This window comes from Mus caroli, unplaced genomic scaffold (assembly GCF_978045245.1).
Source record: "Mus caroli unplaced genomic scaffold, Mus_caroli_1 scaffold_17, whole genome shotgun sequence".
Taxonomy (NCBI): Eukaryota; Metazoa; Chordata; class Mammalia; order Rodentia; family Muridae; genus Mus; species Mus caroli.
Window position 1 is genome coordinate 10,752,860 of NW_028227272.1, and position 24,371 is coordinate 10,777,230.

Genomic DNA, 24,371 nt, shown 5'->3' on the forward strand with positions numbered 1-24,371 from the left:
AGCATGCATAAAAACAATTTTTAACTTATCTTTAGGATAGTGATTATCAATTTTATTTAAAAGGATGATATGCAATAGGCCAGATATCAATATTCTGCAATAACCAATTTAATTGCTGTTTGGAACAAGGAACAGACACTTTGTCAGGGTTTTTTTTTTCTTTTCTTTTTTTTTCTTTTTTTTTTTTTTTTTTTTTTTTGGTTTTTGAGACAGGGTTTCTCTGTATAGTCCTGGCTGTCCTGGAGCTCACTTTGTAGACCAGGCTGGCCTCGAACTCAGAAATCCGCCTGCCTCTGCCTCCCGAGTGATGGGATTAAAGGCATGTGCCACCACGCCTGACTTGTCAGGTTTTTAAGACAATTTTTTGTTATAGGTTTTTTAAAATATATGAATTTATCTTACAATTCTTTATTAGCACCACAGCAGCCTTAATAGGATGTTAAAACTTTGCTTTGAGGCAAAGAAAGATGATTTTACAGTAATGTTTTCTCTTGCCAAAGAATTGCTGTGGGCACATTTAATAACCATAACTAAAATAAGCGGCTAATATTTAATTACCATTGATTATAATTGATAACAATTATAAAAGGTTTCTTTATTTTCTGGAAAGCTTTTTGTTCTTTACCAGTTAATTTGTGTCTCTCAAGATAACATCCGACAAAGGTTTAAGTCACTTTAAGACCTTAAGGTGAGGCCTTAGCCAATTAACATCTCTTGGAAGCTTTTGAAAATAAAATTTTGAAGCAAATCAATTTTTCATTCTTAGATTTTCTGTACCACAATTTTCTAGTATAACTAAAACCCTAAATATTATAAAGATATTGCCTCTGAATCTTTTCTGGAGCAGCTACTCCCCAGAATTTTAAAGCTTATTGTGTGAGAGCAAAGATTTGAAATAAACTTCTCTTGAGAGGCATTAGCTAATAAAATACTTTCCACTTAGGAAACAATATACACTGAAAGATTCAAACTCTTAGCTTCTTGTATAGAAGCAGAGACAATAAAATTTTTTCTTACATAATGTAAAGCTATATTAGCCATACCTAGAGGCAAAATTTTCCAGTGATCACCAGTTCACTAGAAGCAAACCCTTTATGATTATCAGAATGCAAAGGAAAAAACAAACTTTTAAGTCTATAATAACATTACATGAAGTAGGCAAGCCAGATTGTAATGCCTTTATAAGTTCTACAGTCTGATTGACCCTTTATAAACTTTGAATTTGAACTTTATTTAGAACAACATCTGGATAGATCTGCAACAGTGTTCTTTTAGCTAAAAGAAAATTCCCCTGGAGGCAGGGAGAGGCAAGTTTCAAAAACTTCCTTAGGCACCTTTTGCAAAACAAAGAAAGTCACACAAGCCCCACAGAGGCTGCTCTGAGCTTTGTTCCTCTTGCCATGAGGACAGATTTTAGAATTTTTAAGTTTCTTTTGCAATATTAGACTATAACTACAACTTTGGGAAAGCAAAACCCAATTTTTAAAATCAATATTAAGAAGCATTACTATCATGTTACAAAGTTTGGCTGCCAATTTATACCTATGAATGCACGACAGTGCAAATTTTAATGCTTCATTAAAGAGACATTGGTTTAAATCTTATCTTTAAGTCTACCTTTTAGGATAACAATCACATTAAATATTATCTCAACTATAAGTATCCTTAGAGGCCTAGTTTTTTGGCCTGCTTTATGCCACATGTTTAAAGACTCCAACCCCGAGTTACCAATGTAAAGCTGTCTTGCTACCAACGTTACACCTTTTAAATCATACCCAATAATTTACAAGTTAATATTCTATGATGAAGACACGCAGAACATATTATACCTTTAAGACCAGTAAAAAAAAAACAAATTAAGTGGCTACAGGAATCTTATAAATTTAGACCAATCAAAGAATTTTAATTTTTCTAGCTATATTTATGAGGTGAAAAAGCACTTTGTCATTTGCTAAGCACAATAATCACGATTGCAGACAATTTTCTAGGAAAAAACCAACTAACAGCTTTTTTGCCTTAAAACTAAGAAGCTGCAGACTCCTTTTCTTTAAAAGCAGTTTTTTTCAGCAGTGGCTCCCCTGCTGTGCCTGATTCTTGGCTAAAGTGTGGGCCACTCTCGGGCTTTGCTGAACCAGCAGATAAAGTCTTAGCCATTTTTTATTTTCCAACATGAAACACAGAACATTCAGTCATTCAGACAACGAAACAAAACACACATGGATTGACACATAAATGTATTGGTGCACCAGACATTAGACAACACAAAGAGGGCAGAGAACTTCTGGTGTAGGGGCCAGAAAGAATAACACAGGGCATCCCCTGATTTCTCTCTGTCTCTGGGAGAATTTCAAAATCCATTTTCCTTTATTTTATTTTATTTTATTTTATTTTATTTTTTAAATCTTATTCCTCTAGCCTGATGCAGTTCTTGACTACAGACAACCGCCTGATTTATTATTTTAAAACCTATTCCTCTCGCCTGAAGCAGCTCTTGAAAGCTGTGGACAACCACCTGATTCGAAGTTTCTAGTTCCATACGCTGCTAACCTAAGTGGATCCAGCACTGGGTTAGCACTGTTCCAAACTTAGCCCGTATCCTACCACACCTCCAGCAACACTTTAAAAAATGACGTTTAAAACTAGTGCTAGCATAAATACCTGTTGCTCACTGTGCCCGATACAATCTTCTTTTTTCTTTCCTTCTAGTGGAGCTCCACACAAGATAGTGATTCCCTCAGTGTTTTCCCGCCATTTCCAAGATCCCTGGTTCAGGGCACCAATCTGTTGTAAGCCGGCCCATGACCTACATGAACCAGGTACACCTGAGAGGCAGGCTGGGGCTGAAAGAGACTAGACTGCAAGAAAAGATAATGAAGCCAAGACAATTTTTCTCTCATCAAGGCCCAAAGTTTACTAAGAGTCTGTGCTTATAAAGGGGGAAGGCCCATCCCCCGCCAATCCATTCTTGATGCCTGCTGCCAGCCTGTAGGTGGATCTGCCAGATGCCTTCTCTGGAATAGCCTCTCAGCAGGTAGCAGTGTCTTGGAGAAGAGCAGTGGCAGGTGACAGAACAATAGAGCCGTCTAGGTCGGAAGGCTCCACCACAGGTGAACTCATTCTCAGTGGCAGCAAGGTCAAAGTCTGAATCAACCTGCTTCAAGGAAGCCGGGGGTAGTAGCTACATATGATTAGAAAAGTGATACATATTATTTCATAGGAATATCAGAGAATACAAACAAAATATTTGTTATGACATTTATAGGTAACCATTATCAATATTTTGCTGCTTGTCGTTTCTTTTCTTGGTGAAGTGAGCAGTTATGTAAGCATATAAAGTGAAGAATCATTGCTGGTTGAGGGGACACACACCCATAATCCCAGCACTCAGGAGGCAGGGGACCTCCTCAAGTTCAAGGTCATCCTTAGATACCTAGCAACTTTGAGGTCAGCTAAGGCTGCAAAGACCTGTCTCAAGAAAAAAATATATAAACAAAATATGTTATTTAGTTTCTACCACTACTAGTCTATGAAATAACAGGATTGAGATCATAATGTACATTTAGTGTTAACCAAGGTCAAGAACAAACAGGATCTGGGTGCACAGGCCTTACATTCTAGCTCTTGTAGAGGCTGAGTCAAGACCATCAAAAGTTCTAGAGTTTTCTAAGATACATAATGAATCCAAAGCCAGCCTGCACTACATAGTAAAATGCTAAAAGAAGAAAGAAAGGAAAGAAGGAAGGGAGGAAGGGAGGGGGGAGGGAGGTAGGGAGACAGGAAGGAGAAAGAATAGAAAAAAAAAAAAAAAAACACAATAAGATATTTGTTGATGGGTCCCAAACAATTTAAACATTACTGAGCACGTGGAAAGATTCGATGTTGCACATTCCTGGTAGAAAAGTAGAATTTGTTGGCAGTTTCTCAAAAAGCTAAACAGAGAATTACCAGATGGTTTGGGAATTCTGCTTTTAGGTACATATCCCAAAGAAAATAAACAGGTACACACACACACACACTCCTATAGACAGGGCTTGTACTAGAACTAGTCACAGTTGCTAAAAGGCAGGAACACTCAACTGTCCATCAGTGGCAGAATGATAAATGAATTGTGACATAGCAAATAGTATTCAGTCATAAGGGAACTACCCGAGCACATGCTTCAATGTGGATGGACCTCAAAAAGAGTGGATGAAACCAAAGCAGGTAGACACAAGAGCCCACGTGTGAAGGTGCCTTTCCTATGAAATACTCAGAACATGAATTCTTAGGAGAGGAGAGCAAGAGTGGTTGCTAGGAACTGGAGGAGAGCAGAAGGTGACATTACAGCTTCCTGGTTATGGAGTCTCTTTAATGGGTGGTGAAGTGTTTTAGAATTTAGAATCAAAAGTGCACCCTCTTCAAAATATCTTTTCATTGTAAAATACTGAAAGCACTCTTCCATAGTATCTGTCCGGCTTTTTCTTTTTTTCTTCTTTTTCTTTTTTTCCACAGCACATGCACTTTATTGAGTGGACAGATATGCAAGTGTAACATTTGCATACGTATGGGGTAAATGGTCAGGACTAAGACTAGGGTTTGGGGCAGCGATAGACAATGAACACATAGCAAGCCCGGAAGGCCCCAGAATCTGTTATCTACTGTGAGATGCTACAAGATGGCTACCTTCTAGTGGCAAAGAAAGTGATGAAGATGATGACCAGGAGGACGGTGAGGATCAGGCAGCTGATGTTCAGGCACCTGGCAGTGGAGGCGAAGGCCTGGGCCCCAGACATATCACCCACCATCTTCCTGTCCCTAGACTTCACAGAGTAGGCATAGGCTATGAAACCCAGGCAGCAGAAGTTCATGAAGAGTGTATTGAACATAGACCAGACCACATAATCAGGCTTGGAGATCTCAGGCATGGTGATTATGGTGGTTATCGAAGAAGTTGAGGTGTGGGGTGTCCCCAGTACAACCACCTCTTGCTGATCCTTAGGCATCTCTTGGTTTTTGAGGCTGGAAGAGTTGAGAATAAGGAAGGAATGAGAATGGTGGTACAAGCTGAGAAGTCCAGAGCCTGCTGCGCAGTGGACCGGCCTTTTCTCCAACAGGGTCTGTTTCATCTGTCCAGCTTTTTCAATTGTGTTTTTCTTAGTTGCCTCCTTCATACACTGTGTGGTGTGTGTGTGTGTGTGTACAGGAGGAGTTCATGCCATATAGAAATCAGAAGATAATTTATAGGAGTTAGTTCTTTCCTTCCATCATTTCTATCATATGGATCCCAGAGAGGAAACTCAGGTCATCAGACTTGGCAGCAAGATCCTACCCACTGAGCAGTCTTGCCGATCCTATTTATTTATTTATTTTTGAAACAAGGTCTTGCTGTGTAGCTCAGGCTGGACTTGAAGTCACAACCTTTCTGCCTCTTCCTCCTGAGATCAGGGCTTACTGGCTTGTTATTTCAATTCTTTAACAAAGAAACTATTTTTATTTTGTATGCATGGGCATTTTGGATGTGTGTCTGTGCACATGCACTCAGTGCTCTTGGAGGCCAAAAGAGGCATTGGGTACCTTAGAACTGGGGTTGCAGAACATTGTGAGCTGTCATGTGGGTGCTAAGAATGGAACCCTGGTTCTCTGCAAGAGCAGCCAGTACTCAGAATAGCTGAGACTCTGGCCTCTTTGTTTCATTTCTTATGCCTCATTAGTAAATAAAATAAAATATTATTTTTATGCTTTTATGTGATTAGGTTAGAGCTTCTCAGAAGTGACCACATGGTGAAACCCCATCTCAATTCAAACTCCCAAACAAAACAGAACAAAACTTGTTGCTATAATCTAGGTTTACATTTTAAAACTTTTTGAAGCTGTTTAGTCCATTGTAAACAATAACCTTTTAAAGTGGTAAAGTCATTTTCCTGGAAAACCGGACTGTTTCACATTTCCAACTCATAAAAATAGACCCCAGTGTCCCAGGTGGCATCAGAAGATAACTATTAAACAGCACACCAGCATCCCCTGACCTAGAGCCTTTTTTGTTCCTCTCCCTCCATACAAAACATAACTACAGTTAAGGTGCTGCAGAGATGGCTCAGCAGTTAAGAGCAGTCATGGCCTTTGCAGATGACCCAAGTTTGGTTTCCAGCAGCCATGTCTGATGACTCACAACTGCCTGTAACTCCAGCTCCAGGGGATCTAATACTTCTGACCGCTGAGGGTACTTACGTTCACATAAACTTCCCCACATGCATCCCGGCTCATGCACATACATATTTTTTAGGCTCTTTAAATATAATAGACAAGGAAATCAAGACAATAAGAGGCAGAATCCGAATTCATACAGTCTAGCCTGATTCAAGGGCTGATGAGGTCCCAGGCAGTTTGGAGATACGGTAAGTGATCTCTCTGCATCTCAGTTCTATCTTCTGTAAAGCAGACAGGAATGGAGTGTGAGGTTTCACAGAGACATTGGGAAATGGTCTATGTTTAGCAGTAATTCAAAAAGTAGTATTAACTTTTATCAATAGCTGCTGATAACAATTCATTCATTCATTCATTCATTCATTCATTCATGGTTTTGTGTAACCTAGGCTGCTATGCAAACACCCTATGTATCCAAGGATGAATTTGAATTTCAGATCCTCTTGCCTCTTCTTGTGTGCTAGAATCACATGCCTGGTTTATGTAGTGTTAGGGATAGGACCCAAAGGTTTTGTGCATATTATGCAAGTATTCTGCCAACTGAGCTGCATTCTCATCCCTTAACTTTATATTAAAACCAAAAAGTGTGCATGTGTAAGCCAGAAGTTGGTATAAGGTGTCTTGGGGCAAGCAAGCCCTGGGGTTCCTCCTGCCTTCACTCCTAGCATTGGGACTAGAGCTGTATCTGCTCTTTTAATGCCTGCGCTGTCCTGTAGATCAGACTTGGGCCCTCATGCTTAGGCTGTGAATGTTATACCAATTGAGCTCTGTTGCCAGTCCTGACACTGTATTTTTTTTTTTTATTGCTGTTATGTTTGGTCACTATAATTATTTTCCAGGTTTGTAAAGATCAGTGTTCTGAACAGCTTTGTTGGCCTTATATACAAAATATTTGCTTTTCTTGTTCCTTTCCATATAAATGCACAGGATTGACACAGGTGTACACACACACACACACACACACACACACACACACACACACACACACACACACGAGTAGCTGCTGTCCCCCTTTTATATTCAGATCGTGCACATAAATGCAAACAACAGAATCAGAGAGCATCGGTCCATACTTGGGCTTGTCTACAAAGAAGGATCATCATCTACAGATACTGTTCTGGCTCACCAATCACGCTTGAAACCTACCAGCCCTCTAACAGATCCCCAGCCACCCACAATGCTAGATCCATCCACAGAAAGCCTATCTATTGGTTTCAATGTGGGCAGGTGCCTTATTCTTGTTTCATTTGGGGGTGATTTTATTTTAGTTGTTTTTGTTTTTGTTGTTCTAGAGAGTTTATCATCTGTCCCTCTTTCTCCCTACCCAGCCCCCAAACCTCCCCCCTCCAGCTTCCATTGCGCATGTGTTATGCATCCCTCCCCCATCCTGGGTACCAGTTGGGAGCTTTCAGGTGCTGGAGATTGAAGAGATGGAGCAGCTTCCTCAGCAACGCCGGGCCCATTAAAACACTGCCGATCTGAGCTGCCTTCCTCCCCGCAGCCTTCAGCAGGGATGGAGTGAACCAGACCCCTGGACCTGCCCGCGGGGAACAGCAATGGAGTTAAAGCAATCTCTGTCTGTTCATCTGGAAGCCGAGAAGCCTCTCAGGCGCTATGGGGCGGTGGAGGAGACAGCATGGAAAGCGGAGGGACTGGGAAGTGAGTGTTCGGGCAGGGAACGGGTGGGGACAGTTGGGGACTCGCGTGCTGAACTGGGGCCCCCTAGAGCAGACCGGAACGCAGGCGGGCAGACTGGGGAAGCGCCCCCGCAGCTGGGCTTCCAGTGTTGCACAGCAGCAGTGTTCTCCCTACAAACAAAAGAGGGGACCCTCCAGGGCTGGGCTGTACTGGGAGGCTCCTCTGGAAATCGAGCCAGCTAAGCTAGGAGTCCAGCTGTACTGGACTAAGGAGTCCGAGATCCGGCAGCCGGAGGCTGCTTTTGCGAAGGACCGTCTTTCCTGCATCCCAGGAGGAGGAACGCTAGAGTGTTAGGATGCTTGAGGGCGCAGGAGCCAAGGGCAGCTTTGAAAGCCCCACTTACGGAAATGGGGGAGTGTCTGTGTGCTCTTTCAGCCTTGAGGTTCAGAGCATAGCTGAAATCCCAGCATTGTCCCACCTCCTCTTGGGTCAGAGGAGAGGTGAAAGAGCAGGCAAAGGGCAAGGTTAGCGCTGTGCAACCCCCCCTCCCCCACTCTGTTAGCTCTTGACTCAATGATACGATTTGGTTTGGTTCAGCTCTTGAAAGCGGGTTTTGAAGCAGACCTCTGTACTTACCGGCTCTCTCTTTGGTGTTTTGGTATCAACAAACATCTGTAAATGAATTCAAGACTTTTGCTTTCAATTTGTTGGACACAATACTTGAAACTCTGCAAACAGTGGAGGCTATCTGGAAAGTCTAAGGTCACTGATGTCCCTGACTCTGGGAGCTTCCAAATGTCCTCCACTCTGCCTCCTATTCTGGTATGGCTTGCCCAGCAGCCCTGGTATAGCCTGCAGCCCTCTTGCCTTCTAAGGGACCCTACAGCTACCTGCTCTGACTGGGTCTCTGGGCTTAGTGCTCTTCCCCAGCAGCAACCATTGAGTTACATGTACTTAAAGTATTGTAAATCAGCTCCTTTTCTACCTCACTTGGGAGAAAGTGTGAACGTGTGTGTGTGTGTGTGTGTGTGTGTGTGTGTGTGTGTGTGTGTGCGCGCGCGCGCGCGCGCGCGCGCGCGCGCGTGCATGCCTTTGCCATTATTTTCTCCATTCTTGTAACTATGGACTCAGGCTATATTGTGTTTGTATTTCAAGTTCAAATGTCTTCGTTCCTGCTATAATGGGTGTTCTGATGCTTCCAACCTCTCTCTCTCTCTCTCTCTCTTTCTTTCTTTCTTTCTTTCTTTCTTTCTTTCTTTCTTTCTTTCTTTCTTTCTTTCATTTTCTTTCTCCTTTTAGACCTAGGTCCTTTCTCCTGCTTCATCCTTCCTAAATCCTTTAGCGTTGGCCCTTTGAGGTAACCTAGAGGTTGCATGTCTGTGGTTTATAAGCTCTAAATAATACCACCCATGGCTGCCTTGTATTGTTAGATTGCCATGTTCTGAAAGCTTCAGAAACATCTCTTATTTATCCCTGGTACAACCTTGTGTGGCATTGTAGTGCTTTTTACATATATGAGAAGGCGGGGGCTTGCTAGGTAACTCAAATGGAAATGATGGGACCAGGATTCAGACCCAGGATTCATGAAGGTTAACTGCTTCCTGGGTCTGGTTCAAAGATGGTTAGTAATTTTATAATCAGATAGTAACCATGTTGATCCCTGAAGTCCACAGTGCTTGATAGACGGTTGGGTCCCATAGAGTAGAAGCCAAGTAGAGTCAAGGAACCCCTGGTTTGACTAGGGCTCTGGTCTTTGGCTGACAATGTGACAAGGTGTGTTTCTGTTCTCTACATTTGCTCTCTGAAAATGGGAATAGTAATATTGTATACCATGTGGCTTTCTATCATGAATATCGAATAAGATGGTGTGTGCAAAGCTCAGGTAAGTTCTCAGGACATGGCTGTTTCAGTAGTTCCTCTGTCAAACTTAGACATTCAACTGCATAAAGCAAGCCTATGAGTTGAAACTGCAATATTGGGCATAGCTCTGTGAGTTCTAGGCCAGCCAGGGCCACAAAGTAAGACCCTGTCTCAAAACAAAAACCCAAAGCAAACTAAAATATTGAGCACTTCCCTAAAACATTCTCTCCTCTCTCTCTTCCCATCTTTCTCTGCCAGCCTTTCCCCGCCCCACACATAAACAAGGTCTCATACAATCCAGACTGGCCTCAAACTTTCTATAGCCAAGGATGACCTTGAATTTTTCTGCCTGTCCTCCCAAGCACTGAGACCCAGGTGTGTGCCAACACACCCAGTTCCTTCTCATTTTCCTGCTTTTTTGGGGAGTCCAAATTCGAGCACATAGTGAAAACTGAGGTAAGAATTCACTTCAAACCACGTAAGTCCCTGAAAATTTTGTACTTTTGAGTCCTGACTGTAGAGGCCCTGATCTTTTTGCCCCAAACCGCCAAGATTCATAGACTTGCTTCTTGTTTCAGTGCTAGATCAGTTTCTTATGTGCCTTGGCACAGATCTCCAAACCAACCCCCAGCTCTCTAAGCTATTCACATTTGAAATCCCAAAGCAGAAATCCAGGGACCCACTTTAGGTTCTTGACTCTGGCAAGTTTTGGCATTTTAATTCCTGTCTCTAATCAAGCATTTTGGGATTTTTGTTTATATGTAAACATCCTCTTAATTCACAAGGGATTCATAGAGCTATCCAACAGGTCTGAGCCTCTATTCATTTATTAATTAAGTCTAGAAATTAGTAATACTGGGGCTATGGCCAAATAACTGTCCAGGCAGTACTGTGACACCAGACATGCTGAAGAAGGAAAGAGCCCATTAAAAAGGTTCTACTTCACTTCTGCATGTATTTAAAGATTTTTCTCAAGAGTGCAAAAGGGAAAAGATGGCAGACTTGTTTGATTTTAGCTGAGAGTGTATTAACTGCTTCCTTTCAATTCAGCTAGAGTATTTAGAGTAGAATATTTATGTCCTCTGACTTATTTATAGATAGGGTCTCATGTAAGGCTGGCCTCCAACCTGCTATATAGCCAAAGATGGCCTTGTAATGCTTTTACATGTGTGTGTATACATACTATGTAACACATGTAGAGGTCAGAGGACAATTTTTAGAAGTCAGTTCTCTCCTTCCATCAATCAAACTCAGGTCATCAGGTTTGATACCAAGTGTTCTTGTTGGCTAAACCATCAAATTAGCTCTTGACCTTGAATTTCTGATCTTCTTGCCTCTACATCTAAGTTTATGGGTATGCACCACCATCCTGGGTTTGCAATGCTGGGACTCAAACTTGGGGCTTTGTGTATGCCAGGCAAAGTGCTCTGCTAACTGAGCTATACCCATCTCTCAACTACAGCATTTATTTAACCTACTAGCATTCTTATTTGTGGTATTGTGCTCCTGAACACAAGCACATGAATGCTGCACAAGCACTCTTATCACTAAGCCACATTTTAAAGTCATCTAGGCCTTGAACCTACACTATAGTCCAGGTAGGACTTGAACTTGGAACCCTCTTAGGCCTGTACCACCTGCTACTACATCAGCTCAAATTTTTAGATGACCAGATGTGATGGACTATAATTACAGTAGGAAGGAACAGGAGTGGGGTGTGGAGGAACAGACCTGACATGAAAGTACTGAGCCAAAGAGGCAAGGGGGTCTGGAGTTGAAGGTCATCCCTGGCTACAAAGAGAGTTTGAGGCTAGCACATGAGGTCCCATCTCAAAATCAAATCACTAAAAACGAAAGAAAAATTAAAGAATAGGTGTTTGAAGTCAGGTGAAATAAGTTTAAACTAACCCTTGCCCTTTCCAGCTCTGTTACCATGAGTGTATAGTTGAACTATGTTACTGGTTGCTTTTTCTGTGAAATGGGAATAAATGGAACTAGTCATCTCTCTAGTTCCATTTATTCCCATTTCACAGAAATGAGTTAAGAGCACTTGACTCAAGTTCAGTTCCCAGTACCAATGAGGGTGCTGGGAACTGAACAGAGTGTAAGCAGAGAGACTCCCTTAGTGCCCTGTCTCCTGTGCCCGTTTTCATTTCTAGGGATTCATTTCTAAGGCCTCATGAATGCTAGGAAACCATCTAGTATTTTCTCACTTAAAACAGATTCTTTTTTTTTTTAATTTATTTATTTAATGTATATGAGTACACAGTCTCTATCTTCATGCGCACCAGAAGAGGGTGTCAGATCTCATTACAGATGGTGTGAGCCACCATGTGGTTGCTGGGAATTGAACTCAGGACCTCTGGAAGAGCAGTTGGTGTTTTTTAACAGCTGAGCCATCTCTCCAGCCCCCTTAAAACAGATTCTTAAAAATTGCTTCTATTAATCCTTTTCTTCTTCAACCTTTACCAGGTAACCCAGGTTGGCCTCAAAGTTGAGCTCCTGGTTTTTCTACTCCACCTCCCATTTTCATGCAAGCAATTGGGGTGTTTTTATAATAAGTCAATTGGAAAATGCATAGTGACATTTCACTGTGGCAAGATCTATAAAAGTATTGCTTTCAACTGACTGTAATTAATTAAGGGAGACACAAAGACAAGGTGCCTTTTGAGAAAGCTCAGGGCTTTTGAAGATCAGAGTGGTCTGTTGTTGGGGCCTTGTCTTAGCTGATCTGAATGTCTTAAAGGATGTTCAAGAACTGGGGTAGGGGATATGAGGAGAAGATGGCCTAGAATGGAAGAGGGGGTTGCCACGAGTGTCCAAGGTAGGAAGGGCTTCAATAAAGCAGCCAGCGCAGGCAGCAATCTTCCCAGAAGCTCCTGGAAAATGACCGTTATTTACAAGTCTATGGACGTGAAATGACTAGCAAGCAGATCATTAACTGACCAGTATCTATGGTTAATAAACAATACGGAGCTTGAAGCAGTGTGACTTGCTGCCTATTTGTGAACCCTCTGTTGAGGGGAAGGTTTCTGCTTCCTTGTCCTTGATTTGACTGATTTCCTTTGACTTTTTGATTAGGTAGGATAATTGTATTATTTCTGACTTTACTTGAGCATTATTCTGTCCTCCTAATTATACTTAGTTTTTGTTGTTTAGAGACAGGATCTCATGTATCCCAATATGGTGGTTTGAATAGGTTTGGTTCCCATAGATTCATGTGTTTCAATGCTTGGCCATAGGTAGTGGCACTACTAAGAGGTGTGGCCTTATTAGAGGAAATGTGGCCTTGTTGGAGGAAGTGCATCACTGTGTAGGAGGGCTTTGAGGTCTCCTATGCTCAGGTTCCACCCAGTGTGGATGATGGTCTTCTTCTGGTTAACTGTGGATCAATATGTAGAACTCTTGCCTCTTCCAGCACCATGCCTGCCTGCACACTGCCATGCTTCCCACCATGATGATAGTGGACTAAACTGAAACTGTAAGCCAGTTACATTAAATGTTTGCCTTTATAAAAGTTGCCTTGGTCATGTCTCTTCACAGCAATGAGACAGTACCTACGACACCCAGGCTGTCTTCTGTTCACCATATAGCCAAGGATAACCTTGAACTCTTCATCCTCCTACCTCCACCATGAGAGTGCTGGGATGGCAGACGAGTGTCATCACTCCTGGCAGTGTTTTAAGAGATATCCATACAGTACTGAACAAGGCAAAGGCCCTTCTCTGTGGAGGGTTTATTTAGGGGACATCAGGACATTAGGAATGAGGGTATCAGATTAATATCTAAGCAGTGTTCTAATCATAATAGATATTTCCTGAGCATTTTTAGGGAGGAATACTGCTTATCTGGTCATCGGGGAATAACTGTTTGAAGAATATGTGACATTTTGACATGTAAATAAGAAGGAATCCAAGCTCTAGATGTAAAGACTTTTGGAGTATTCGAGGAAGAGGCAGGTGGCTAAGGCAGCTGGAACCCGGTGAGTCAGCGCAGGGCGGATGGTTAGTCAGGAAGGAGGCCGGCCAGATATGATCTCTAGCTATGGTTTTAAGAAAAGTATGAAGCTTATTAGCATGGTAAGGCTGCTGCTGGGCCAGGCTTTCCCATATATTCTTTGTATTTATTTATTCTCTGTGTGAGGAGGGCGTGTAAAGGTCAGAGGAGAGGAGTCTGTTCTCTCCCCCCACGGTGTGGGTCCTGGGGTGGTCAGTCTTGGCAACAAGCCCTTTTACTCACTGAGTCATCTTGCAAGCAAGGGACGAACTGAGGCTGGCTTTTGTTTGAAATGGCCTCACTGACCGTCAGGGGAGAAGAGAACCAGACAAGGACAGCTGTGACCACACAGTGGTGCGGTGTGTGAGTAGCACTGCAACGTTCCTTCTTCCTTCTTAATAACATCCGTTCTGAGCAAATGGGGAGTGCTCTTGAGCGTGAAGCGTTGACTAGGGATAGAGCCAGTGTGGCTGGCCTCTAGGAGGTAGATTCTTGGCTGGTAGGCAGCCAACTGAAGTTACAGCTACTATAGAAGCAGGGATATGGAATTACGAAGATGCTGATATTAAAGAATTTGTTTTGTTTCATTTTTATGGCAAGCTTCAAACTCTTAGTGATCCTTCTGCCTTAGCTTCCTGACTATCAAATTTACAAGCGTGAGCCATCATCCTTGTATCTGATGGGTCATATTTTATGGTTTCTTTTTGTGTGTTAAGTGAAGGAGGAAAGTCTACAGTGTTTACTCTTGGTATCTGTGTTTCTCTGTGTAGCCCAGGCTATCATGGAACTCACTCTGTAGACCAGGCTGGCCTTGAACTCAGAAGTTTATCTGCCTCTGCCTCCTGAGTGCTGGGATTAAAAGTATGTGCCACTGTGCCTGACTCTTGGTGTCTGAATGGCTATTAAATGCTTGTTAATAAAAAACAGTCCCTGGAGCTCAGCTGTGAACTCAAAATCTTTCATTAATCATGGCAATCTATGATATAGGCAGGTTGTAATTCCCATTTTATGATTGGGGAAAATGAGGTGTAGGGAAATTAAATAAGTTGGTAGAGGTCTTTTTTCTTAAAATTTTTATTTATTTGAGATTATGTAGGTCTGACTGTCTTGAAACTCAGGCTGGCTTTGAACTCACAGAGATCTGCCTGCCTCTGCCTTCCAAGTGCTGGGATTAAAGGCATGTGTCACTATACCCGGCCTGATGAAGCTTTTAAGATCAGTAACTGGCTGAGCCTAACCAGATTGTAGGTCTTTCTAACTGGAAATGTTTTTTTCCAGAGAGGTCTGTTACTTCCTGGCCCAGTGCAGAGGATGCAGAGATCGGAAATAAAGCAAGCCATAGCCTGGAACCTCAAAAAGTATACAGTTATAGGGAGAGGGGATTCAGTTACAAGAACACCGCAACAGTGTCTGTGGAATAGACCAGTACTCCCTGTCAGCACGGGCAGGAGATGAGAAGAGACTGGTGCTCCTAGGGGACAATAGGCCAACAGCAAAGAAGAGTGTTTGCATTGGGCCTGTGAACTAAGCTGTTTCTAAAAGTAAAGAGAGGCAAGGAGAGCATTTCAGGTTAACTGCCAATTTGAAGAGAGGGCATCTCAGGTAAGCCATCAGCTCAAGGCAGGGAGGAGGCAATTTCAAAGGCCAGAGTCCATGCACTGGCTTTGGGTTTTGCTTTGATTTTTTCTAGTTTCTTTATTCTTGGCTTAATGAAATATGCTTCCATTGGTATATGTGTTATGGGACTGTGGATTCATGTGGTCCCTTATCCCAGTCATCTGTTTCCTTCATGCACACGTGGTCTGGAAGCTAACACAAGCACAGGCTCTTCTGGAATAGCCTTTCAGAACTCTGCTTATGAGCACCCCTGAAGAGGCTAGCTACACTGTCCTCTCATTCCCTCACCATTTACCTGCTGGACAGGATGAATGCCTACTGTGTGCTAGCTTCAGAGGCACAAAGTAGATAAGGGCCATGCCTACTGTGTGCTAGCTTTGGAGGCACAGAGTACAGAAGGTAAAGCCTACTGTGTGCTAGCTTCAGAGGCACAGAGTAGAAAAAGGCCATGCCTACTGTGTGCTAGCTTCAGAGTGGACAGTGTCTAGGGAATGACAACAAGGTTGACTGCTAGCACACATGCACATATCCACAAGCTTGTACACACACACACATTTTGAAAAATGACTGCTAGTTTGGTGGAGCTGAATGCCCACATTACCCAGCACTTAGACCCTTCTCATTCAATCAGTAGGCACTGAATTGGGAGACTGTTAATTCATGAGGCTGAGGTGAAATGATTTCATTGTGTTTTTTGGTAAACCTTTAAAATCATGAAACTGTGAAAGGAAGACAGTCTTGATTAGTCTGCATTAGCTGCCCATCTCCTTGACACAGTTTATTCCCAAGGCTATGCTTTTCTGCAGGAAGCGAGCTTTTAAGATTACAAAATATAAAACTGAAGTGGCACTGTTATTGGGAACCAGTAACAATGGCAGCATGACTGTGGGTAGAGGTTGGGGTAGGTTTCTACAGGTAGCAGATTCCCAATTCCTAGATGCTACCCCAGAGTGTTTTTAGAATTTCACAAATACACAGAGACAGAGGGTGTGGGGGGAGAGAGAGGAAGAGATGGAGGGAGGCAGAGAGAGAGGAAGAGATGGAGGGAGGCAGAGAGAGAGGCAGACAGACAGGTGTGGGAGCGTGTGCATGCGTGTGTGTGCACGCACGCGCGCGTGAGCGCACGCACACACACACACACCAGGAGGTGGGGGCGCCACATTTAGCAAGCTGGTCCAAGCTGGTCCATGGCTTCTTGGCCTTTTGGCTAACATCAAGTGCAACATACTGGTCCATTCAACAGGCATTTGGATTCATTCAGGGAACTGAGACATGCTGGTAGAATTGTGGCATGTTGCAGTCTTTTTGGAATGTAGTCAGATAATAGCTCAACATTCAAAATACTCATATAGGGGCTGCAGAAATAGCAGTAAAGCATCTGCCATCCATGCATGAGGACAAGCTGCATCAGTCAGTTCCTGTAATCGTAACACTGGGGAGATGGAGATGGGAGGATTCCTGCAAGTTCCAGCTTTAGTGAGAAAAACCTGTCTCAAAATATTAGATGGAGGGTAATAGGGAAGGCATGTGATGTTTGCCTGTGGTTGCTGTAACCTTGTGCACATTCCCTTGCTCCCACAAAGACATAAGTGTGTGCAAATACATCACACACACACCACACATACACACCCCTCATAGGTTTTGACTCAGCAACCTTACTGATGTTAGCTTTTATTAAATACTGAGACATTTATATGTTCTGGAGAGAAACCTAAGAGTCTGTCCACAGGAAATAGAAACCTTAGTATACAGAGACCCTTCACTGGACACAAAGTGAAGGCATCTAGGAGTTATTGTTTATCCGCTATGGAATGCTACACAGCTGTTAGCAAGGATAAGTTGTCTCCCAGGTTATTTCTGAGCGACAGGTGAGATCTAGAAAGTGTCTGTGATAGGAGCTCATGCTTGTGAGATAGAATTCATGCTCCTTCTTCAGTTTCTTATTTTTGCTTCCCTTTCTCACTGTCTCTTCATATACAGTATCTATATGCCCACAGTTGCATTATAATTTTATTAATATGGAGAAAAAGCTATTAATCAGCTTTGCACTATGACAACAAAACACCTGAGGCAGGAAGCTTGTATAGGGAAAAGCTGTATTTAGCTCTTTCTTTGGAGATTCAAAGGCTAAAATCAGTTGGCTCTATTAGTTTGGTTTATGGTGAGGTCAGCAGGGGTGTGTGTGTGTGTGTGTGTATGTGTGTGTGTGTGTGTGTGTGTGTGTGTGTGTGTGTGTGAGAGAGAGAGAGAGAGAGAGAGAGAGAGAGAGAGAGAGAGAGACCTAGTTAGAGTTTACATTGCTGTGAAGAGATATTGTGACCAAGGCAACTCTTATAAGGACAACATTTAATCGGGGCTGGCTTACAGGTTTACAGGTTCAGTTCATTATCATCAAGGCAGGAGCATGGCAGCATCCAGGCAGGCATGGCACAGGAGGAGCTGAGAGTTCTATATCTTGTTCCAAAGGCAAACAGGAGAAGACTGGCTCCCACATGGTTAGAAGGAAGGTCTCAAAGCCCACCCTCCACAGTGACAAACTTCTTCCAACAAGGCCACAATTCCTAATAATGGCACTCCCTGGACCAAGCATATTCAAACCACCACAGTGTGCATTTATGTGTATAAAATATATATCATATCAGATATAGTGTAACCCAGTCTCCTGAAGACTTTCTGCTAGGCCCCACCTCCAGAAGGTACCACAGGACTTTTCAATATTGCCATGTGGAGAACAAGCCCTTAGTCGCCCTGGGCCTGTGGAGAGACAATGGTCATCTTCCAATCATAGCAACACGGAAGATTGAGATTCTCTCAGCTGGATGAGGGATGCAGTGGGCAGAAAAATGAGGATATAGTGGGGAGCCAGTAAGATCAAGAGTTTCACTGGGAAAATACACATAAAATCTTAATTGTGTATGTATGCTAAACTGTGTTTGTAGGCTGGGAGGAGGGACTGTCACTTCAGAAATGTTCAAACCATGGGTAAGTATATATGTGTGTGAGTGTGTGTGCTGATGTGGGTCTCAGAATGAGGAAATTTAGTGGTATCTGACAGAATCCTTCTTATCCCAACTCTACAAGTATTATTTGAGTTTTTTTAATTATACATGAAAATCAGTTTTTCAGACAAGGTCTCACTTGCTACCCTGACTGATCTGAAACTCTCTTATGTAGACCAGATTCGCCTTGAACTCACTAAGATCCTCCTGTCTCTGCTTTCCAAGTGCTGGGATTAAAGACATGAACTACCATGCCCCACACTACCTTATCTTTGATGCAGGCTCCTTCTTTCACCACTTTGGTAGACTAGCTGGTTAACGAGCCCCAAGGACCATCCTCCTGTTTCTACTTCCACAGCTCTGAGACTACAACTCTATGCTTTTTTGTGTGGGAGACAGACAAATCTAGGTCTTCATGTTTGAGCAGTAAGTGGTTTACTGTCTGAGACATTGCCACATTGACACTCCTGGAATCTGCTATAAAGACAGTCTCCATCCATAAAGGCTCTTCCCTCATGAGCTCATAAGTTTTCACAAAAGCACACTTCCTTATGCCCTCATGGTGGGGTTTAGGTTCAGTGCCTGAGTTTCGGAGGTTCATGAACAGTCCGTAATGGACTCCTTGGTCAAGGCAGGAATGAACACAAGTGAAAGCTGGAGATGTGACCATGTTTCTCTCCAGGGGTGAAATACTTTCAGCTCTTAAGAGGAACTGCCATTCTGACAAGGAGCAAAGATGCTGGGATGATTTCCATTTGGTTCTTATCATGCCCAGATTTCCAGGGTGAGGTAGAATGTCATCTCTCTGTGTTTACAGGTCTGTGTAAATCTGGAGACCCACTCTCCATTGAGGTTAGACCCATCTGTCTCCAGCCTCTTTGGATAGACACTATGAAGGTGTCAGTGGAGCTCTTCCTGGTGGTTACAACGAATGAAAACTTGTCCTGCAGAGCTGTCTGCTGGGTCTCAGCAGCTGGGGTAGGTGCCAGGGGTTGAGCAGCGTAACTCCCTGGGGATCAGGTCTGCCTTCATTATTTCCCAGAAGCTCACCGGATGGGAGACTAAGCTAGTTCAGTCATTTCTACTGACATAGCTCTTTTAATAAATGGAGGTATGTTTCACAAAGTTATCTATGACCTTGTGTCCTAATTATTCTGTTGCTTTGATAAAATACATGTCAGAGCAACTCAAGGCAGTTTGAGGGTCCAGTCCATTATGGCAAGGACATCAAGGTGGCAGGTGCTTGAGTGGAAGCTGCTTGTGCTGTATGAGGTCAGAAAGCAGAGAAGGATGTATGCTGGTGCTCGCCTCACTTCTTTCTTTTGATTCGGTCCAGGACTCCAGCTCAGGGAATGGACCTGCTCATAAGTAGGTGTAAGAGCCAAAGTTAACCAGGAAGTTCCACTTGCCCAGGGACAGGATAATTTCCCGGAACACTACATCAGATGTGCTTGATCCCGTGTAGGTGGGAGGAACATAGATAGGACATATATCAGAATGTGTGCTTGTCCCTGATTGAGCCTGATGGGAAATGCACTGACTTATGGATTCTGCTGTTTTAAGCCCCCACAAAGCATAACTGTATCCACTCCCTGGTACCCTGGACCTGACCAGGGTCTATCCTGGTCGGTATTCAATTAATTAAAGCCTTGCTTCAGATTTTGCTCAAAATTGTGGAACTAGTTTTTCTCTTGAGAATCTCAGTATTAACCACAGTTGAGGCAGATTTTCCTTCCCATATCTGTTTATCTAATCCACATAGTGCCTCACGGGCTTGCTCCGAGGCTAGTTTCCTACGTGATTTTAGTCCAGGTCAAGTTAAAAGTATTAACTGGCACAATTTTTTTTCAAATTTGCTTTTTTCCCCCTTTTTTCTTTTGAGACAGGGTCTCAGGCTGCCTGGGAACTTGATAGGTGACTGAAGTCAGCCTTGCATATATAATCCTGTTTCTACTTTCTGGCACTGAGATTAAAGCACTCTCACATGTGGTTTATAAGGTGCTGGAAATGGGCTCCAGGCTTTGTCCCAGCTACGAACCACCCCAACTGAGCTAGAGCCCCAGACGTTTTCATAATGTATCACCACGTAGTGCATTCATAGAGTGGGGCAAACATTAGCTGCCTCATTCTAATACATTTGTTTAACCCTAAAGAAAACTCTGCTGGGATTACAGGAAAGAGATCTTTGTCCTATTGCTAGGTTCATGACTGACATCCCAACAACAAATGATGATAACAAGAGAAAAGGTTAAGAATTTATCCATATGGGTTGAATATCCCTTATCTGAAACATCTGGAACCAGAAGTATTTTGAATGCTGATTTTGAAATGTTTGCATATATTTGCATATACACAATGAGATGTCCCGGCGATGGGGCCCAAGCCTAAACACTAAATTCATTTATGTTTCATATCTTCCATATACATACAGACAAATCATTTACTACCATATTTTTAGTGTATTTCTGTATCGATTATGACTTGTTACTCCACACTTGGTATGGAATTTTCAACTTGAATTGGTGCTGAAAAGGTTTCAGGCTAGGAATGTAGTTCAGGAGTAGACTGCTGACCCAGTATACATAATGCCCAGGGCTCCATCCCTAGCACTATAGGAGGAAAAAAGAAAGGATGATTTCAACCATTTATATGCTGGGATATGGTGTCTTATACCTATAATTCCAGTACTTTGAAGGCTGACACAGGAAGATTACTGTGAGTTTAAGGACCATGTCACCGTAAAATATTCCAGGTGTTTAAGCATTTAAGACTTTTGAGCTTTCTTGGGACTGTGTGGTGAAGTGCCATAGGACTATGTGGAGGTCAGAAGTCGAGCCCAGCTGTTATTCCTCAGACACTGCCCACCTTGTTTTTGTTCATGTGTCAGGGTCCCTCACTGACGTAGACTGGCTGGCTAACTAGTCAACCCTGGGGACCCTCCTTTCTTGGCTTCCCAATACTGGAATTACATGTCGCTGACTTTTTTCATGGCTTCAAAGAATCAAAATCAGGTTCTTGTGCTTCTGCAGCAAGCATTTTATTGATTGAGCCCTCCCCAATTCCCTGTGTGACATTTCTTTCCTTTGGGTGTAGGACAGGACACCTGTCACTCAGTCTTCAGGGTATAAAAGCATGAGGAGGTCCAAGTACCCTCCCTATTTCTGCCATTTCCTCGAATGCCATGGCGCCCTATGTTCCCACTTCAGGCTAACATGTTCTAAGCCTCGTTGTGGCTCTTGCCCAGGTCATCAGTGCCCACTGTGCTCTTTTCCCTTCTGATGCATATTTTTATATAAATAGAATTCATCCAACATGTGATCTTTTGTGCCTGGCTCATTTCTTTACATCATCTTTTCAAGGATCCCCTGAGTTCTAGCATTTCAAACCTTGCTGCTAAATGTTGCACTTACAGGAGGCTACATTCTGTGTGTACACCCATCTGTAGATGGGTAACAAAAACTAGTCCTCACTCCATCACTGGGCTCCACCCCACAGCCATAAAAACCTGAGTTTAGGATGCAGATACTCCAGTCTAATAATATTCCTATCTCCTTTCTTCATCTCCATCCTTCTGTCTTTAACTGCCAATGTCTCAGTGTTTTGTACACGTGTGTGTACACACATATGTGTGTGCACAGGCACATGCTTGAGTATGTGTGCATACATACACACACACACACACACACACACACACATACGCACACACCACTGACCACCAAAACTGTTGCATATGCTCAGAGTCAAGCCAAGGGAAACACGATTAGGAACTTCTGGAAGCAAGAGAAAACTTCCCTACAGAATGACTTTGGTTTCCCTCCAAGTTTTCCTGCCTAGAAAATTCACTGCTTTCAACAAATTGAAGCAAAGGAGAAATTGTCACTTTCACTTACAGCCAAAAATATTTCAGGTGGCTGACTTGAAGTACCCTGTACACACGAGCCCTGGCTGGGGCCCCTAGTCAGCCCAGCCAGTTGCCTCAAAGCTATCTCTGCAACAGGATCAGTTCCCAGGGACAAAAATCATGTCTCTGTATTGTCACCTCCCAGCACCCTGGGTGTTAAATGACATCTCAGCAAGTGTGTGTGTGTAAGAATGGCACAGGTCATTTGTGGAGGTCAGAGGAGAATTTGCAGAGATGGTTCTCTTCCTCCACATGTGGGTCCTGGGCATTGATCTCAGGTTGTAAGGCTAGCTATCACAGGCATATGCGAGTTCTAGGGATAGAACACAGGTCCTCATGCAAGTGCTTTCCCAGGTTAGGCCATCTTCCAGCCTCATTTCTTTTTCTTTTCTTTCTTTTTTTCCAAATTGAAATTAGCATTTCTTTGATGAAGTGGAGGAGAAAGAGGAGGGAGAAGAGGAGGAGGAGGAAGAGGAAGAAGAATAGGAAGAGGAGGAAGAATAGAAAGAGGAGGAGGTAGAGGAGAAGGAGGAAGAATAGGAAGAGGAGGAAGAAGAGGAGGAGGAAGAAGAGGAGGAAGAGGAAGAAGAAGAAAAGGAGAAGGAGGAAGGGGAGGAGGAAGAAAAGGTACCAATGGCCAATCCTGCTAGTATTCTGATATATTAGGTGCTCCTAAGCATTTAGAGGTCCTTTATCTTCTCCAGTGGCACCTTATGCATATTCTCCATGTTAATTCTCAGTTGCTTCTATTACTGCTATCAGGCATAGAACTTAAACAGGGATGCCGAGGTACACTTATCCCTACGGGGTTGCCATCTCTGGCTGCACATTGGAGTCCCCCAAGTCACATTTAATACAGTCCTCTACTTTCCTTTCAGAGTGGACTAGAGGCCTGCAGTTTAGAGGGAAGACAATATTCCCAAGGTCTGGGCACAAACAGGAGTCAGTCTGAACCTGTGTGTGTGTGTGTGTGTGTGTGCGCACACAAAGCCCTGTGTTCTATGCTTAGCACTGTATAAACCAGGCATGATGGTATGTGCCTATAATCTGCCTGAGAGACAGGCAGAAGGATAAGAACCCAAGGCCATCCTCCACTACATATGCATTTGAGGCTAGCCTGGGCTATCTAAGACTCAGTCTTTAAAGAAAACAAGCAAACAAGCAATCAAGCAAGCAATCAAGCAAGCAAACAAACAAAAACCTACTTGAAAAAAAAAAAATGTCCCAGGGCTGAAGAGATGGCTCAGCAGTTGAGAACACTGGCTACTCTTCCAGAGAACCAGGCTTCAATTCCTAGCACCCAGATGATAGCTCATAGCTGTCTGCAACTCCAGTTCCAACTGATCTGACCTCTTCACACAGATATTCATGCAGGCAAAACACCATTGCACATAAAATAAAAATAAATAAATTGTTACAAGAAAGAAAGCAAGAAGGAAAAAGTCCATTTTTCAATCTAATCATAGCGTGAAACCCTCAGGAAACGTCTGATCCAAAGGTCTACCCACTGTTCCATGGGATAACATGATTAAAAGGACCTGAAGGACCCCAAATGACCATGAAGTCAGGAACCCAGGTCCATGTGGTTTGTGGGGATATGGGGATGAATGTTCCCAGAGGGCCTGGCCTCCTGTAAGACGGGACAGAAGCTGCATGTGGGCCAGAATAATTTGTATGCTGTTACCTCTTCCCTGCCACTTACATTGCAAAGACAGTGTAAGATCATCGGCAGCAGTGACCTCCAGACAATGTTTTCCACAGACACACAAGCTCCAGGGAAGCACACACCCTTCCTATATCATTTAAGTGCATTCCAGAGAAGCCAGGGATTTAGTAACATCTTAGGCTCACTTCAATTAGCTCTGCAGCTCCGGGCATGGTGGCTCACGCCTTTAATCCCAGCACTTGGGAGGCAGAGGCCAACCTGGTCTACAGAGTGAGTTCCAGGACAGCCATAGCTACACAGAGAAACCCTGTCTCAAAAAACAAACAAACAAACAAACAAACAAAACAAAACAAACCCAAAAAACCCAACTAGCTCTGCAGCAGGGGACGACCTTGAACCTCTCTAATCCTCCCACCTTCCCCTCCCAAGTGCTGGGATTACAGGTGTGTACAGCTATGCCTGTCTTTGCAGTGCTGGGTCTAGAACCCAGACCTTTGTACTAGTTAGGAAC

The 24,371-nt window shown here is 43.2% G+C and overlaps 2 protein-coding genes across 4 annotated transcripts in view; one reads left to right on the forward strand and one right to left on the reverse strand.

The window, feature by feature from the left end:
* Positions 1–2,885: 2,885 nt before the first annotated feature.
* Positions 2,886–7,643, reverse strand: LOC110311774 (interferon-induced transmembrane protein 1-like). 3 transcript variants are annotated; one of them, XM_021185299.2, is made up of 4 exons: positions 7,579–7,643; positions 6,324–6,407; positions 4,663–4,998; positions 2,886–3,178 (listed from the first exon to the last, which is right to left on the reverse strand). In XM_021185299.2, the coding sequence occupies exons 3-4, from the start codon at positions 4,980–4,982 to the stop codon at positions 3,157–3,159; spliced, it is 342 nt and encodes a 113-aa protein (XP_021040958.1). In that variant the 5' UTR covers positions 4,983–4,998; positions 6,324–6,407; positions 7,579–7,643; the 3' UTR covers positions 2,886–3,156. The 3 variants fall into 3 exon arrangements, 2 of the variants coding, with proteins under 2 accessions (XP_021040958.1, XP_085688620.1); XR_002379992.2 differs by lacking the exon at positions 4,663–4,998; XM_085832494.1 differs by lacking the exons at positions 6,324–6,407; positions 7,579–7,643 and having other exon boundaries at positions 4,663–5,644.
* Bmerb1 (bMERB domain containing 1) overlaps positions 7,556–24,371 on the forward strand; it is a 123,898-nt gene continuing 107,082 nt past the window's right edge. Inside the window, exon 1 of the mRNA XM_021185296.3 lies at positions 7,556–7,842. Within this exon, the coding sequence (XP_021040955.1) occupies positions 7,740–7,842 (103 nt within the window). The 5' untranslated portion in view covers positions 7,556–7,739. The remainder of the gene's footprint in view (positions 7,843–24,371) is intronic.